Source organism: Stegostoma tigrinum, chromosome 22 (genome assembly GCF_030684315.1).
Source record: "Stegostoma tigrinum isolate sSteTig4 chromosome 22, sSteTig4.hap1, whole genome shotgun sequence".
Lineage (NCBI taxonomy): Eukaryota > Metazoa > Chordata > Chondrichthyes > Orectolobiformes > Stegostomatidae > Stegostoma > Stegostoma tigrinum.
The window spans coordinates 16,522,278-16,541,013 of record NC_081375.1 but is presented as its reverse complement, the minus strand read 5'-3'; the positions used below and the strand labels follow the sequence as shown (position 1 = coordinate 16,541,013).

Sequence of the window (18,736 nt, the reverse complement as noted above, 5' to 3'; positions counted from 1 at the left end):
AAAAGATGGATATACGTGCTGAAGATGGGTTGGGCGAGGGCACAGAGGAGTAAATGATAGGTGGAGATGGAGTCCAGTGAGAGACAGCGATGGTGCAGACAAAGGAATGGGAGAATCAATAGCTACTAATGGGGATCAATAGTAGCTGACATTGGGTTGGTTGTGGTAACAGCCCATGTGATGACAAGGCCAGGTGGATGGGGGTTCAACTAAGGACATAGGAGAAAATGCTAAGGTCCCAACATTATTAAACTTGATGTTGAGTCCTGAAGGCTGTAGAGTGCCCAAGCTGAAAGTAAGATGCTTTCCATCCAGCTTGCACTGGTTTTGCTGGAGCACTGCAGCAAGCCTGAGACACAGATGTTGGCCAGGGAACATGGTGGTGTGTTGAAGCGGCAAGCAATAGGAAGCTCAGGGTCACTTTTGCAGACAGAATGTTGATGTTCTGCAAAGCGGTCATCCAGTCTGCATTTTGCCTCCCCAGTGTACAGCAGGCCACGTTGTGAGCAGTGAATACAGTAGACTATATTGAGTGAAGTGCAGGTGAGTCACTGCCTCACCTGAAAATGTGTCTGGGATCTTGCATGGTGAGCAGAGAGGAAGTAATCAGGCAGCTGTGACACCCTCTGCTGTTGCAAGAGAAGATGCTGTGGGAGATGTTGGGAATGGAGGAGCAGTGGAACAAGATGCCCTGGAGGGAATGGGCCCTGCAGAAGGCTGACAAGGGAGGTGAGGTGAATATGTCTTGTGGTGAAATTCTATTAGAGATGGCGAAAAAGGTTGTTAATGATCCTTTAGCTGTGATGCTGGTGTGTTAGAAAATGAGGACCGGAGAGAGACCCTATAGCTATTAAGAGAAGGCAGTGAAGTGGTAAGGGCCGAAGTGCAGGAGATGGATTGGACACAGATGAGGGTCATGGGGAATTCAGTTGAAGAAGGAAATGGACGTTTCAGAGGCCCCATTGCAGAATCTGGCCACATTGGAAGAGATGTGATGGAGAAGGAGGAACTAGGATAATGGAGTATTGTCTTTGCAGGAAGCATGTTGTGAGGACGTATAATCAAGATAACTGTGGAAGTTGGTGGGTTTGTTGTGGATATTGGTGGCCAGCCCATCATCATGAATGGACATGGATGTTGAGGAAGGGAAGGAAGGAGTCAAATGTGGACCAGGTGTAGGTGAGAGCAGGGTGGAAATTGGAAGCAAAATTGATAACATTTCCCAATTCCGGGTGAGAGAGGGAAGCAGCACCGACAATGTTATTGATATACTGAAGAAATGTGGGTGGAGAACAAGGTATGTTCCATGTACTCCACAAAGGGACAGGCATAACTGGGCCCATGCAGGTACCCATGGCCTCCTTTTTGACCTGAAAAGAGAGGAGCGTTAAAGGAGTTGTTGCTTAAAGTAAGGGTGATCTTGGCCAGGTTGAGGAGGATGGTGTTGGTGGATTGGGATCGTTCAGACTTTTGTTTTTTCAGGAAGTAGTGGAAAACCCTGAGACCACCTGATCAGGGATGGATGTGTAAAGGGATTGCACGTCCATGGTAAAGAAGAGGTGGCTTAAGTCCACAAAGTGGAGATTCTGAAACAGATGGAAAGGGAAGGGACTGGACAAGAGGTGAAACAATTCTGTCGATGTAGGAAGAGATGAGTTGTGTGGGGCAAGAGCAGGGATAAACGATGGGTCTGCCAGGCGGTCCTGTTGGTGGATTTTGGGAAAGAGGTAGAAGTTTGCAGGACTATGAGCTCAGAGATAGTGGTGGGGAGATAGCCAGATGACATGAAATTAGTGACTGTTGGCGACACGGTGGCCTGGTGTTTTGTGGTGGAGTCATGGTCCTATGTGAAGTACGAAGAGGTGTCCAAGGGCTGGTGCTCAGAAGCCATAATGAAGAGGCCAGTATGCCAGTGCCAGCAATTGCACCACCCTTCTTGACAGGCTTGATTACAAAGTCAGGGTTGGATCTGAGAGGACGGAGTGCAGTCAGTTCACAGTTTTTGGGAGGCAGAGATATTAAGGCAACCAGTGTGACTTTGAGTGGCGGTAAATACCACAGGTTTGGGTCCAAATGGAGGAAGAGTGTTGGTGATGGGTGAAGGGGTTTGTGGAACTAGGAGAGGACTTTCATCCAAAGAAAGAGGAACGGAGGTGAAAATGATGGAAGAGGAGTTCAACATCATGTCATGCCCAAAATTCATTTGGTTGGGGGATGAAGCAGAGACATTAAAACTGAGATTTTTGCTGAGTACAGAACACTCAGCATCAGGAAACTTAAGGTCAGACAAATAGTAAACACACAACAGGAGGTGGGATTAGGGGGTTCGGATGGTAGGGGCGAGAGGAACTTTCCAGAGGGACGTGTTGCTTCTTGTGTTCAGTAGTGCCTGAAAGGAAAAGAAAAAATTCTTGTTAGTGTTGGATGAGGCGGAGGATGAAATGGAACTGGGGTCACGGCAGCTCTGAGCCAGCATGAGATGGTGCTGTTGGAGAGAGAGATTAAGAATGTGTGTATGGCACCACCTAGCACTGAATAGCATAGTACTGTGTCCTAGCTACAATCTGTTCTGAAGAACAGTCACTGGACCTGAAACATTGACTTTTTCTCTACAGATACTCCCAGGCCTGCTGAGTTTCTTTCTAGCAATTTCTGTTTGTGTTTCTGATTTCCAACATCTGCAGTTCTTTGCTTTATTTTCTTACAAACTTCTGAGGTTTTGATTATATTTCTCCATATTTTATCATTGCTGTTAGATCACCAAACTGGACTCTGATTTGAAACGTATGTTTACATACCCTATAGCTGTTTTTGATCAATGGGACTACACAGAAGTTTTTATATACAATCGCTGACATCTGCTGAATGAGCTTCTCCTGCTCCTATGCTGTTCTGTATAGGTCCCAATTACTGTGATATAAAAGTGCTATTTTTATCAACTGCAAAGATGCTGCACGTTGATCAACAACTCCATTGTTAATAATTTGTGTAGTCTTAAAATTAGAAAACATCACCAATATTAATTTGCTGCTTTGTTAGCCCTATTACATATACTCTTCTTACTCTATTATGATGTACACGTGTATTAGTTCTTATAACATAACTACAATATTCTTGGACCATTGCAGCCATAGATAATTAACTCCTAATCATGATCCTGACTTGGAAATGTATCACTTTTCCTTCAGTGTTGCTGGTCAAAATCCTGGAATTCCCTCACGAACTGCATTGTGGGTCTACCTAGAGCACATGAACTGCAGTGGTTCAGCTCACCACCACCTTCTCAAGGGCAACCAAGGATGTGCAATACATGCTGGCTCAACAAAAGAATTGAAAGAAAAACTTCATCAACGTTGCTCGTAAATCAACAGAACATTTTTATAAAAAAAAATGTGAAGCTGATATAACTTCAGTTTCAATACGGTTCCTCATGGTAAATGGTCCTTCGCCGATCAATTGGCAGATAATTGGAATTTGCCATATTGTGAATCGGAGGGATGGAGTTGCATCCTTATACCCTACTACAACTTGATATGTCGTTTTAGTACACGAGGATGCTGTCCGCTATAGTTGTCTGAAAGCATTGTCTGCCCTATAAATAAGCTTGCCATATATGGAGCGCTGCACAGTCACTGGATGTTATCTGCTTTCTTAGATACATAAGTTATTTTTTTACTCCCCACTTGCTGACAGCTCCTGTTATTTTAGCTTTTCATTTCTACATGAGGACTATATAGTCTTTTCCTTTAAAGGAATAGATCTAAGATTGAAAGTATCTTGGAAAAAGAAAATGTGTTGACATTTCTGAAGTCTTCCAACAATACATCATTTGAATGAATTTGGATCCGGTATCAAACTTGATAGCAGTCAAATAGCTTTACTCCTCCTCATATTGCACCAGTGACTGTGGCATAAGAGAGCAGAACTTCAGTTTTGATCAGCATTTTGACTGAAAATCAAAACTGAGATTATAAACCTGTAAGAGATTGTTGGAAAAGAAACTTCATGACATTTGTTAAATTGTACCTGCATCCTAGTGAGATTACAAAGAAATGTGTGCCAAAAAAATGACAAATTGAACACATTGCTGCAGTGCTTTTCTGATGTTTAAAAAAACAACTGTAACAGTATCAGATGAATATTTAAAAAGAGAAGTTGCTTTCTAAAACATATCTGGGTACTAGTGAAATAAATTTATATCGTGTTAAGCTCTACATTTATCTTCTCACCTTTGACCAGAAATATATAAATTACTGAAAAACATGTTGCATGCCCAAAGGGCATATTTTTAGAACTAATTATGATTAGTCAATCATTTAAAACATTGCCAAAAAAAATCCCTGAATGTACTATTTTGTAGTATTGTGTACTGTAGCCAGCTTTGGCAAAATCACATGTTAAAAAACAAACAAATTGGATAATACTGCTCCTTTTATCATAGAAGCTGGAATCTTTGAACCTTGTTTAGAAGAATCTCTTTTCATTCTTTTGAAGAATTGCAATTACTTTTCAAGTTTTTTTAGTAATAGTGCAAGTCTTAATTTCTAACACTTTTTAAAAAAAAAACCTTTTACACAATACTGAGTACATTTTTAGTGCGTTCATTTTATGTAATGGAGAGTAAGTTGCTAAGCAACAATGAAAAAGGTTTTGTAGGTGAACATGGAATCTTTGTTATAAATTAAAAGCCCCTAGAAAACTTAATAACATTCACCTTGACAAGGGCTGGTAGGAGCTAAGGTTGGAGATGCAAGTAATTCACAATTATTTGACTTTATTACTTAAATAGACGTTAGATTGTGTTGTCATCTATGTGCACCTGATTGGCTGAATGAATACTGAGGCAGGTTGTCAGGCAGTGACGTTGAAACACTTTGGCAATTTGGAAATATTTAAGCCTTTCCTGGATGTGTGGCCAGTGAAATTCGATTACTGACAGTCTGCTGCAGTGGTGCACCAAGGGACTACATATATAGAGAAAAACCAGATGACAGTATTTCCCCATTTGGGAGAGGACTTCAAAACTGACTACCAGAGAGATTACATTATCCCGTGAAGCCTGTGTGGCGAAAAGCCCATATCCACTGAGATAAATACATTTGACGGCTTTTGGATTATAAAAAAATTGAACCGAGTGATGGGAACTGTTAGTGAGCTCTGTGCATCCAGCTTCCAGGCTTTCCTCTGTGTAAATGCAAAACCAGGTATGGTTGAATGAGATTTAAAGCTGAAAGATAGTCTTTGACTAGTACTGTAAGAGACACCACTTTAGGTGGTGGGTTTCCAAATTTAACAAACTGATCAGATGCAATGGCTATAAAAGTGAAACACTTTGATCCATTACCCATTTTTCAGCATGTTTGTTTTGTTTTGAGTTAAATATATTTCCTGTTAATACAATGCTTTAGCAATACTGACTGTGTACAATCTGAATATCCATAGCAATGAAGAAAACAGACTGGAATTGATATGTTTGCCAGTATTGTATGGTCATTATTATGGCAATATTGCCATTATTATACTTTTATGAATGTTTAAAATTGCTTCAAAAGAGACAAGAGTCAAAAAATTAATAAAACTCTATTTACTCCTGAAATTCTGCAACTATTTTTCAAAAACTTTCATCTTTTCTGATGAACTTGAAATTTAATTCCAGTTGTGGCTCGATTAGCATCAGGTTTTGTGTAGATGACTGCATTTTTGAGCAGTGAAACATCTGGAAACCTGCTAGAGGTGGAAGCACTTGTTGTTTTTCTGTGAAACTTCCTTCTTGTATTAGGTCACTAACTAACTGGTATTTTTCCCACTTGAACTGCACTAGAATTGAGAGATCTGGAAGATTTTGAAATTAATATCACCACTATCTACATATTTATTGTATTGTGCAGAAAAATGCTGAGATGTTGATTAGTGTTAATGAAATCAGTAATTTGTTAATTTGAATTTGATAATTTATTACTGAGTGTTACACTATGTAGTAGGTATTTGAGCATTGGTTATTAAAACAGGTTTTGTAGTAAATATTCTGTCTAGTAATCACTGAAATATGTATAATCTCATGTGCAAACCTTTGTCCATGTCCAATTTATTTCAATTGTATTGACATGTAGCCGATATGACAGTTTTTAACGCAGTTGACTGTCTCTTGAAGAATGATTGTTCGTGTTAACAGGATTCCATAGAAGTAGGGAATAATTACAGCACAAGGGAACCATTTGGCCCTTTGCGTCCATGCTAGCATACTACAAGAACAACTTAGCTAGTTCTAATCTCTCATCCTTTTCCTGTAGTTCTACAATTTATTTTTCCCTTCCGATAGTTATCTAATTCCCCTTTTAAATCTGCTATTGAAACTGCTTCCAGCTGCACTAGGATAGATTTTTAGGTCTGTCGGTAAGGAAGAGTGTTTGGGAATAAATAGATACGCTTTCAGAAGAACCAGTGCAGAAGAGATCGATCAGGTGGCCTCCTGTGCTGTATGTTTAAGAAATAAATTTCCTCTATTCAATTTGTGCCTTTAAATCCTGAAATAGTTGAGAGAGCATTTAACTTACGATGATTTCAAAATGTGTACATAGTAATACCATAGTTTCCATTAAGTTTGAAAAAGATGCCCCTTGTCAAATTTATATATAATATTTATCAGAAGGATCATACAGGAAGTTCTAATATTTCAGCATAATCATTGATTAAAACATAACGTGGCAACAGACAGCTTCATAATCTGTCAGCATGTTTTGTAGTCTTGATCTTTCCGACAGTGATGTTCTGTCATTTAGTGGATTGTCATCCAAAATAAGCAATCAAATGCAAATATTAATTTGGGGAAAATAGAACCTGTAGGAGAGTATAGCCTTCTGCCCATCAATCCAAATGCTACGTGTAAGGAGGCTTTTCTGCTAGTCGTCTGTAGTGTATGTTAGCATTAAGAATGGAATAGACATCCATCAGCTGACTAAAGCAAGAAATGCTGACAGCAGAATGCTTGGTTTGAAGTTTCTGTTCCTAAAAGTAACTTGCATATTCAGACATTTCAGCCACTAAAATGGCTGTGCAGCTTTTGTGCAGTGTTGTTTGTGATTAAATACTTTTTTGAGCCTTCAGAGGAGTCAACCACAAGTTATCTTTTTGTATTTCTTTCAATCTTGATTTAAAGCACAAAATAGGCTTGAAATGTTACAAATACAGTCCTGAATACTCTTTTCATTTTAAGTGTATCTTACAGTATTTCTTGAGACCTGCATACTACTTTACGTAATCAGTGCAAATCCCATTCAAGATTGTGCTGAGTTGGCAAAATGATCATCTGTTGTGAAGTTCGTATCGCTAACGCCGTGAGACTCCATTTTGAACATTTGAGTATTTGGCTGGAGTTTGAAATACTGGATTCAGAATGGCCTTTTTTACTATAATCTCTTGTTTCTTGTTTTTTGGCAGTCTGTGTAAATTATGGCTTGACCTCCTACTGTCATTATTACTCAAGAACATAATTTTCAGGATTTCTTCCTGAGAGAGTATAATTAACTCTTGGCAATAACAGTAGCTATTCATTAAGTTTGAGTCTTGCAACTTGTAATATACCCCACTCCTCAGCAACCCATTGACTTGAAAAGCTTAATCTTGTTTTTTTTAAAATGCCTATCGAGAGGTTTTCAAAACTGGCGTCGAAGTACTAACCACCTCATCAACTTTCCTCCTCAATGGGAGGAGAATTTCAGGACAGAGGTATTTGTGGTTGCTGACTGACCAAGCAATGTTCAGGACCTCATTCTCACTCTTCAATGATGCTTGTTGTATAAGGCCAAAAATTACGCAACACCAGGTTATAGTGCAACAGGTCTATTTGAAAACACCAGCTTTTGTAATCTCATTCCTTCTTCAGGTGTCAGGGAGAGAGGTGTCATTCAACACAGAACGTACAGGCAAAAGATCAAAGGATCATAGAACTGATCCGAATACATTGTACAAACCTGAGATGGCTGTGAAATCTTAAATCAGTTAGAAGGGATTAATGTGCAAATCCCAGAATATTTTTCAAATAAAACCAGTCTGAATCCAAGTAAATACACAGCCAAATTCTAAACAAGTTCTGCCACCTAAAATGCATTGTCTGACCTGAGGTGTCACCTTTGGTATACTGATAACACGTTTAGTTATCTTGGGGCAGTGACTTGAAAAAATTTCTGGGATTTGCGTATTAATCCTTTCTAACTGATTAACGATTTAACAGCCATCTTAGGTTTGTTCAATGCATTTGCAGCAGTTCTATGACCCTTTGATATTTTGCGTATAAATTCTGTGTCTGATGCCACCTCTCACTGACACCTGAGGAAGGAGCAAGACTCCGAAAACATGTGTCTTCAAATGAACCTGTTGGACTATCTGGTCGCTTGTGATTTTGACCTCATCCAGCTCAGTCCAACACTGGCCTTTCCACATCATGGCTTTTTGTATAGTGTGTTGTTCACTTCTGGATGCTTTTGTTTCTTGTCATGTCTGGTGCATTCCTTATGGATCTCTGTGTTCCATTCCCATGGTTTATTTACTGCTGGGTCTGGCTTTGGCAACTGCAATTTTTCAAGTTTCCATTTCCATTTCCATGTCAATAATTTTTGCTCCATGTGGCCACATAACACAATTCTTCTTTAATGCTCCCAATACCCATCCAATTCCAGCCTCAACCCACTTCCTGACCTTCGTGGACAGTAGCCCAATCCAAAATGTCAACTGTCAAAATCCGTAGTGATTGCTTCCAATCCTCTTGCCTCTGCCTTCTCGCCGTGTAAGTGATTTTATATCATTCCTCTGTTCATAGTTGCTGGAGTATCACCACCCTCTGAGCTTTCAGGGCCATAATGCAATTGTAGCGTGTTTCTGGATTGCTTGTACGCTCACTGCCCATTTTTACCAAGAATGCTTTTTCATATGGAGTTTTCTCTTTTATTCCCTTCTAAATCATTAACCCCACCCCACCCACTGCTGCCTTTTTCCATTCTCCATTCTCAGCTTTTGGGAATTTTCTGAATGCAACCAATACGTTGTTTCTGGACTGGAACTGAACTGCAATTTCTTGAATAGCCACTACATTGAGAACCTTTCCAGCAGTTTACTGCACCTTCCAGCTGGGGCATATTGTCCTCCACTTTGCTTCACATTTCAGGGCAAGAGACACATATTGAGTTCATTAGTAAATAAATAGAGGGCAGCCCCACACATGCCCTGGAATTGTGCAAGACAGAGAAAAAGAGACTGACACAATAGGTTGGAGATATTCATGGGAATGAGTTGAACATTGGTCAGGCCACTATTGGAATACTGCATGCAATTGTTGTGGAACTTGAAAGGGTTCAGAACAGATTTACAAGGAATGTTATCGGGGTTGGAGGGTTTGAGCTAAGGAGAGAGGCTGAATAGGCTGGGGCTATTTTTCCTTGGAGTGTTGGAGGCTGAGGAGTGACCTTATAGAAGTTTATAAAATCGAGGGGCATGGATAGGATAAATAGGCAAGTTCTTTTCCCTGGGGTGGGGGAAGCCCAAAATTGGAGGGCATAGGCTTAAGGTAAGAGGGGAGAGATGTAAAAGGGACCTAAGGGTCAACTTTTTCATGCAGAGGGTTGTGCGTGTGTGTAATGAGATGCCAGAGGAAGTGGTGGAGGCTGGTACAATTAAACCATTTAAAAGGCATCTGGATGAGTATATGAACATGAAGGGTTTAGAGGGATATGGGTCAAATGCTGCCATATGGGACTAGATTTATTTAGAGTATCTGGTCAGCATGGATGAGTTGAACCAAAGTGTCAGTTTCCCTGCTGTATTTGTATGTGACTTTATGACTCTAAAAGAGTTTCATAAATGGTTATTAGATCAGTGATAGAGTGGTGATGCACTGTTAGGGCAGCATGCGCCCTATCAGCCTATACAGCGTGCACTGCAGCAACTTACTGAGGTTCAAATTTGTGACTGCTGCCACCCAGAAGAACAGCAGATCAATGAGAACACCACCATTAGTAAGTACCCACCCCTGCCCTGGCAAAGGTCACGCACCTTACTGACTTGGAGCTATGTCACTGTTACTTCACTGTTGCTGGGTTAAAATTCTAGAACTCACTCCTTACCAGCGCTATATGTTACTACACCCCACCGGGGACCACAGTAGTTCATGAAGGTGGCTCACTGCCACCACCTTGAGGGCAGTTAGGAATGGGCAACAAATGCTGGCCTAACCAGCGAACACTCAAAGAAAAGTATTAAAAAATTAAAATGGATTTAGCTCTATATGTGGAAAGAAGGATGTGGAGAATTGACACACAAAATTGTGAATTGTGAAGTATTCCATATGACATTCATTACTCAGTCGTAGATAATCCAATAATGCATACATGACTTCCATTATTTATATTTCTCAATACTTCCCCTTCGTATCATTGTGGATATTGTTGAACAAACTATAATTCAGTTCTAGAAGGAGTTGCCTGCTGAGAGCTGTTGAAAATTTATGAATCTGCATAATCTTCGGAATGAGCATTTATTTTACAGCAAAGGTACATCAAAGTAGATGACTGTGTCCAATGTAGTTGTATTTAAATTATTACAACAATAATAATGAAGTTTGCAAAAATACTTATGTACGTAATTGTACCTTAAAGCAGTTTTTAATTGACCAATAATAATGCAATAGTGATGTGGGATTCCTGTTAGGTCAAAAGGCTTGATAGATGTAGTGGTCTATACTTCTATTTAGTTACAACTTGTGGCATAAGGTTCAGTTCTTCCAGCATCCAGGAAAATACGTGACTGGTACTACACTTTATCGCTGTTAAATGGCAAGACAGAACAGAAACTGATTTGCACATACTGCATCTGTTTTGCAGCTGTAAAGCAGTTACAATCCAATATAGCGGCTGGCAGATCCACCCCTGATTCTGTCCTGGCATTGCATCATCCACAGTATTGCTTTCGATCTCCTTGGTAGATATGCAGGACTGCTGGAAGGTTTGAAGAAAAACCCTACAATAAGGATCTTTCATTTGTTCTAGGGTCTGTTTGGAAAATTGGTTAGCCCCACAATCTTGCTTGCCATGTGATAACCCTGCTTACCAATTTGAGGTACTCGGGCATCAGGATGCTTCAATGGTGGTATTCAATGGATTCCAATTCTTGACACACAATATTTGTCATTTGCTTCTTCTAGATGCTGGATATTACAGTATTAATTTTCTGCTTAGATACTATTCGAAGATAATGTTACAGTAGGGTTGAGTAATGCTGCATATGAGAATAGATTGGAACCCCCGTAGCGTGGAAATGGGCCCATTTGCCCAACAAGCCTGTGCCAACCCTCAGAGCACCCCACCCCAGATCCAACCCCCTACCCTAGCCCTGTAACCCTCCATTTCCCATGGCTAACGCACCTATCTGACACATCCCCGAACACAATGGATAATTTAGCATGGCCAGTCTACCTAATGTGCATATCTTTGGACTGTGGGAGGAAACCAGAGCACCTGACAGAAACCAGCAAAGACATGGGGAAAACGTACAACCTCCACACAAATGCATGAGGCTGGAATCGAACCCGGTTGCTGGCAATGTGAGGCAGCAATGCTCACCACTGAGCCACTGTGCGGCCTCTCTACTGTGGAAACTCATAACAGTTGTCTCATTTCCTGAACGAATTCTCACACTAACTAGCTTTATTGGGAATTAATGAACAACTTAATTTTTTTTTTTAAAAATGACTGAAATCATAGTTTGTTCTCACTCTGAATTCTTCCCTCACTCTAACTCTACTTTATTGCCATATTTTTGATGCTATTTTTATCACTACCAGCACAATCTATTTCCACCTCCATTACTTTGCCGTGTCTCAGTTCATCTGCTTAAAACCCTCATTCCTTCATCTCCTCTAGTCTTTACTGTTCCAATGGATTCTTGGTTGGCCTCCCTTACATTCCAACTTCGGTGAACTGAGGCTGTGCAAAATGCTGCTCATGGTTCAATTCCCAAGCAGCCTTTGCTCACTGCCCTATTTGACTTATAGTCAAGCAACTTCTGAATCTTAACCTTCTCATCCTTGGTTACGTTTCTGTCCACGGCTTTATTATTTTCCACCTCTGAAATCTCCTAAAGCTGTACAAATCTTGGAAATCTGGGTTCACCTAATTCTGACATCTTGAGTATCTGAATTTTAATTGCCATATCATTGATGGTCATGTCTTTGGTTATCATGCCCCAAGCTCTGGAATACTGCTGTTAAGCGCCTCCATCTACCTGGCACTCTTCCTTGAAGAAACAATTCCTAAAGCTTACCACTTTTAGATCAAATCTTTGATCAATTGTCCTAATTTTTTTATCTGTATCTGTCATATTTTGTGTTAGTGTTCCAGGGCAGGATTTTAGAACATATTTGATTACAATGAAGGTGCTGTACAAATATAATTTGTGTTTGCTTGAGTCAGTCTGGTCATTTTCCAGACTGCATATTGACCGGAGTACCAAAAATGGAATTGTTATTTGGACTTGCATTTAAACTTGACAGTTGCTTACAGAATATACTCAGTTATAAAACAAAATTAATGCAGTTGCATGTACAAACTGCTAACAGTTGTAATGCACAGTACAGCACTGTCTTTTCAGCCTTTCCAATGCATTTTTCTTAGTTTGGGTGAAGAAGGAACAGAAAGGCAAAAATCTTAGGTGAGGCTTGACTGCACCTAGTTTATGAAAGCAGTTGTCTCTAAGTTGGCAGTAGCAGTGTAGTGCTGAAGGTAGAATGATACATAGTGCACTTTATTTAAGTCTTTCATGGTGATATCCCACCCTGGGTGGAGTTGGGTGGAGAGCTTGTACTTTCAGAGAAGCAGCAGATTGTGGTTAGTGAGGTTTTGATTCTTGCAGCCAGTTGCACATTGATACGTAGTAATGTGAAGTTATGCCAATGTCTCTGTTAACTGTGCACCTCCTCGATTCTAACTCAGTGTTGACCCAAAATGTTCCAGAAATAGAATAAGTTCAATCGAGGGGTGGGGAAAGGGAAAAAGTGAATTCAAGATGGGACCCCGTTTGTCTAAATGCCATATTGTGGCTGTTCTTTAATTGTTATGAGGAGCTCAATACAGAATAAGTTGTGAATTGTATTTTTACAATTCATCGAAATTCTACCTTGACTAAATTTAACTTGTGTATAGCAATATATTTGGGTGTAGTTTTAATTTGGAATCATTCTGAATTTACACTTAAGTAACGTTAGTACATGGATCTTCAATTTAACTTTCCGCAGCTTAACAATATAATGTTTTATTTTTTGTGTCTGTTTACTTATTTCCAAAGCAAAGCATTATGGAAAATATGATAATAAAATGTGAGGCTGGATGAACACAGCAGGCCAAGCAGCATCTCAGGAGCACAAAAGCTGACGTTTCGGGCCTAGACCCTTCATCAGAGAGGGGGATGGGGGGAGGGAACTGGAATAAATAGGGAGAGAGGGGGAGGCGGACCGAAGATGGAGAGTAAAGAAGATAGGTGGAGAGGGTGTAGGTGGGGAGGTAGGGAGGGGATAGGTCAGTCCAGGGAAGACGGACAGGTCAAGGAGGTGGGATGAGGTTAGTAGGTAGCTGGGGGTGTGGCTTGGGGTGGGAGGAAGGGATGGGTGAGAGGAAGAACCAGTTAGGGAGGCAGAGACAGGTTGGCCTGGTTTTGGGATGCAGTGGGTGGGGGGGAAGAGCTGGGCTGGTTGTGTGGTGCAGTGGGGGGAGGGGATGAACTGGGCTGGTTTGGGGATGCAGTGGGGGAAGGGGAGATTTTGAAACTGGTGAAGTCCACATTGATACCATATGGCAGCAGGGTTCCCAGGCGGAATATGAGTTGCTGTTCCTGCAACCTTCGGGTGGCATCATTGTGGCAGTGCAGGAGGCCCATGATGGACATGTCATCAAGAGAATGGGAGGGGGAGTGGAAATGGTTAGCGACTGGGAGGTGCAGTTGTTTGTTGCGAACTGAGCGGAGGTGTTCTGCAAAGCGGTCCCCAAGCCTCCGCTTGGTTTCCCCAATGTAGAGGAAGCCGCACTGGGTACAGTGGATGCAGTATACCACATTGGCAGATGTGCAGGTGAACCTCTGCTTAATGTGGAAAATATGAGTCTGCTTTTAAACAGTGAATGAAACGAAGGGCTGAGCAGAATGCAGAGCAAAGTATGATGATCGTTAAATTTGCTGCACTAAGGAACTCTGACTCAAGTAAGTCAGCACGGATAGTGGTGATCAACGTATAGAGTTTGATGTGTGTAGCACAGTTTAGAATGAGGTCACAATCACATCAGGTGGACAACTGGAAGCCATCCAGAAAAGAAGCAGTTGTACAAGTGATAGGTAAATTTTTAATCCAACAAGTATTTTCAAAGCTTGAAAACGCACAGTTGCTCAGTGGTTGACACTGCTGCCTCTCAGCACCTGGGATCTGGGTTTGATTCCCTATTGGGCGACCGCGTGGAATTGGCACATTCTCCCCATGTCTGCGTGGATTTCCTCCCACAGTCCATAGATGTGCAGGCTAGGTGGATTGGCCAAGCTAAATTGCCCATAGTATTGAGGAATGTATAGATTAGGTGGGTTTTAGGGGGTCCAGTCTGGGTGGGAAGCTCTGAGGGCGGTGTGGACTTGTTGGGCCAAAGGGCCTGTTTCCACACTCTAGGGATTCTCCGATTCTATGAAAACTAACTCATTTGGGTGTGGATGATGCTGATTGGTCAGCATGTATTGCCCATTAGTACTTGCCCCTGAGAAGGTGGTGATGACTTATTGCCTAAAACCACTGCAATCCACTTGGTGTATGTATGTTCACAGTACCATTAGGGAAGGAGTTCCAGGATTTTGAATCAGTGACATTGAAGGAACGGTGATATATTTCCAAGTCAGGACGCTGAGTGGCTTGGAGGGGAACTTCGTGGTCGTGGTGTTCCCATGTTTGTGCTGCTCTTGCCCTTCTCGATGGTAGTGGTCGATAGTTTGGAAGGTGCTGTCTGAGGAACCTTGCTGAATTTTTGCAGTATATCTTGTGGATGGTACACTACTGCTTCAGGGCATTGGTGGTGGAGAGCATGAATGTTTGAGATTGTTGTATCAGCTAAGGATGAGGCTTTGACTTGGATGGTGTCAAACTTCTTGAATGTTGTTGGAGCTGCATTCGTGTAGCCAAATGGAGAGTGTCCCATCACACTCCTAACATATGCCTTGTAAATGGTGGACAGGCTTCGGGGAGTCAGGAGGCGAGTTACATGCAGGATTCCTTGCCTCTGACCTGATCTTGTAGCCACTGTATTTGTATAACCAGTCCAGTTTGTTTTCTGGTCAATGATAACCTCTACAGTGTTGATGCAGGGGATTTCGTGATAGCTATGCCATTGAATGTTGAGGGATGATAACTAGCTTCTCCTTTGTTGAGGATAATCATTACCTGGCACTGGCGTGGCCTGATTACGTGCCCTAATTATGTGGTGGAGGTAGGTTCAATTGAGACATTTGCGCAAGGTACAGGATGGTTATTTGGAAATAAATAATATGAAGGGTCATGGAGATAAGGCAAGAGCCTGTGTGAGATGCTCTTTTAGAGTACCAGAACAGCATGATGGGCTGATTGGCCTCCTTCATTGCAATGAATCTGATTCTGAAATCATTAGCTTAGTTGATATTGAAGTGATAAAAGTGTGAATGATAATTTCAGAAGCAGATGGGCTGAAACCAGAGTTCAAGTGATGTAACAAATGTAGAAATAGGCAGTCTTTGTGGTAGAGATAACATGTCAGAAGCACATGTTGAGGTCAAGCATGTTAATGTTGAAAAGTATCTTGTTCAACCTGCAAAAGTGGCCAGGGAAGGAGAATCTGTGAAAATGTGCAAATTGGTGGTGGAACCAAAAGTGATAGCTTACTGAAATGTAGCTGTTTGGATGTGGTATCAAAATTGTTAGGACTCGTGACTTGTTAAACTGCCATGAATAATTGGGTAAGAATATTGTATCAGTCCATGGCTGTATAGGTCATTGTGGCATCAGCAGTCTGTAGTGAAGTATAATTATTTGCAGTTTGTCTTCTGTTTCACATCTTTGCCTGAAAGTGTGAAGCTAAACATTGAAACAAGCAAGAAATGCACAGTACTCAAACTTTTTTCCAAATGTCAAATGTCCTAATTTGGCACAACTTTAAGTTTCAGTTACACACAAGTACCATTGCAAGTAACTTGTTTTTAAAATGAGGTTCTGTGCACAGTGTTATTTTTCACATCCTGCTGAGAGCTTCCTCTTGTTGCAACAGATGGATGCTGCCCATACTTTTATTAAAGAAACGTGTTTATTTTTACAGATCTCTCCTACAGCCATTGGTGGTCCATGGCAAAGCGCTGATGATTTAATCACAGTGGCTAGAATTTTGCAGCAAGAATAATGATGAGACTACAGGCCCTCACAGTTTTTTTTAGATTTCACTGCACAGCAACTTCAGGCAATTGTTTTAGTGAAATTAAGTTAAGAAACTTCAGTCAATGTTTGTTTGAACATATTGCCCATGTAACCCACTAATGAAGTACATAAATCTATGAAGTTGTGGTATTTGTCAAACAGATACTTATAAACTACTGGGTTTGTTAATTTGAACTGTTAGTGAATATGCAGTGGTATTAATTACTGATAAACAACCTTGCTGACATTACTTTGCAATGTTTATTGTTTTGGAATTTCATTATTTCAGATTGTAATTCAGAGGTATACAAGATAATGAGAGGCATAGATAGAGTTGATAGCCAGAGACTATTTCCCAGGGCAGAAATGGCTAGCACGAGGGGTCATAGTTTTAAGCTGGTTGGTGGAAAGTATAGAGGGGATGTCAGAGGCAGGTTCTTTACGCAGAGAGTTGTGAGAGCATGGAATGCGTTGCCAGCAGCAGTTGTGGAAGCAAGGTCATTGGGGTCATTTAAGAGACTGCTGGACATGTATATGGTCACAGAAATTTGAGGGTGCATACATGAGGATCAATGGTCGGCACAACATTGTGGGCTGAAGGGTCTGTTCTGTGCTGTACTGTTCTATGTTCTATGTAATGCTTGAATATTATTAGATGTTAAAACAAAACACTTCTTTAAAAAAAACTTTTTCTTTGCTTCTATTATCTCTCACTTAATTCCATCTTTCCTCTATTTTGTTTTCTACACATGAATTGGCATCGAATGAAATATTTTGGATTATGATTCCAGGGCCAAATAGTGCATGACTCCAGTAAAGATTTTGCAAATTTAATTGTTTAAGGAGCTGCACCTGTCCGAAATGCTGTTTTAATAATGCAGAACTGAAATGGATGTTTAATTAATGCAGCATGCAACGTAAAAGCCCATAGAAATGCTGTAGGTAAATGTAATGAATCGCTTGCACTTTTCTCTTGCTGATTGGAAAATCTGGGTGAATGTAACTTTGCTGTTTGGACATCTAGAAAGGGTCTTGTGCAAACACAACTTACTTTACAGACATTGTAAGCATATAGAGAAAGTTTGGAGACTAATCATGTTGACCTTCAATGCACAAGTACAAGTAAAATGAAAGCTAATGTCACTAAAATCAGTCATCAACCTGCAAAAGCTGGAACCCCCAGAGTGTGCTGAGTATTTGGACTTTCTGGCTTTCAAAGTTTTAGGACCTGACTGGTGGTTGAAGTTGAACAGAGCAACAAACTGATATTTATGTAAAAGGCTACACAGAGCCCTGTTCGTTCAAGGGCGTAACATTTTGAACACTGCCTGTTTCAACTCAACCAAACTAGGTGACAGCCATTTTCTGCTTCCTTTCTCAGTAATGATGTGAGCAATCACGGTCAACCTGCCAAGTTTAAAATGTAAGCATAGCTTGACAGTTAACTGACAGTCATCAACGAATTTGTGTATTCTTCACAGCAATGCTGCTACCAAAGTCCACTTTCCAAACACACTCTGCTTGTATAGTGTAAATGTTCTTTTCAAAAGAAATGCTTGAGTGAAAGGACATGTCCTGATGGATGCAAGAGAAAGACCTTCAACAACATGGCTTTCAGCAATACTAAAATTCTCCATTGCCAACTCCATTCCAAACATCTATTGGAAAGTTTAAATTCACTGGCCATGCAGCATTTTTTATTTCCTCAAGTGCAAATGAATCGGTAAGAGCCTGAATGTCATGTATGCATAATATTGGCTTGCAATAGGTCTGTTAGCATTCAGGCATCTAATCACACCCAACCATAACCTCCCAACTGAAAACTAAATGCTTTTATACAAATATAACTCAACCACTGATAATTCGAGCACATCATCCCAGAAACTTGCAGAATTTGAAGTTGCAAGTCTGCATTCAGAGTTATTAATGTAGATAAGTGGCTGTGATGATCTTTGATCTTTGAAAGATGTAACAAATAAAGGAAGATGTCTCTATAGAGAACTTGAAGATATGTAGAAAGAGGGTGTGAAAGGCATTCTAAGAAGTTAGACATATACGGTAATTTACCAATGTACTTGTGATTTTTCAGTATTTCTCAGACTTTCCCATAAGAATTGACATATGAATTGGAGCTTGTCTCCCCATTCCCAGCCCCATGCTCCTGCTGTCTCTGTTGCTGTACCTGCTCCCTCACCCATCTCGCTTTCTGTCTCCACAGGCACTCTCCCTTTCTGGTTACCATCTCTGTCTGTTCACACCCACACAACAACACCACCCCCAGCCCTG

General features: G+C 40.8%; 1 protein-coding gene across 2 annotated transcripts in view; it reads left to right on the top strand.

Moving 5' to 3' along the window:
- cyth1b (cytohesin 1b) overlaps positions 1-18,736 on the top strand; it is a 227,477-nt gene that overhangs the window by 37,639 nt on the left and 171,102 nt on the right. The window contains exon 1 of one of the 2 annotated variants that reach the window (XM_048555042.2): positions 4,584-5,204. The exons of the other annotated variant lie outside the window; for it this stretch is intronic. Coding sequence (XP_048410999.1) covers positions 5,138-5,204 — 67 coding nt within the window. The 5' untranslated portion in view covers positions 4,584-5,137. Of the gene's footprint in view, positions 1-4,583; positions 5,205-18,736 lie in introns of those variants that run through there. 2 annotated transcript variants of the gene reach the window in all.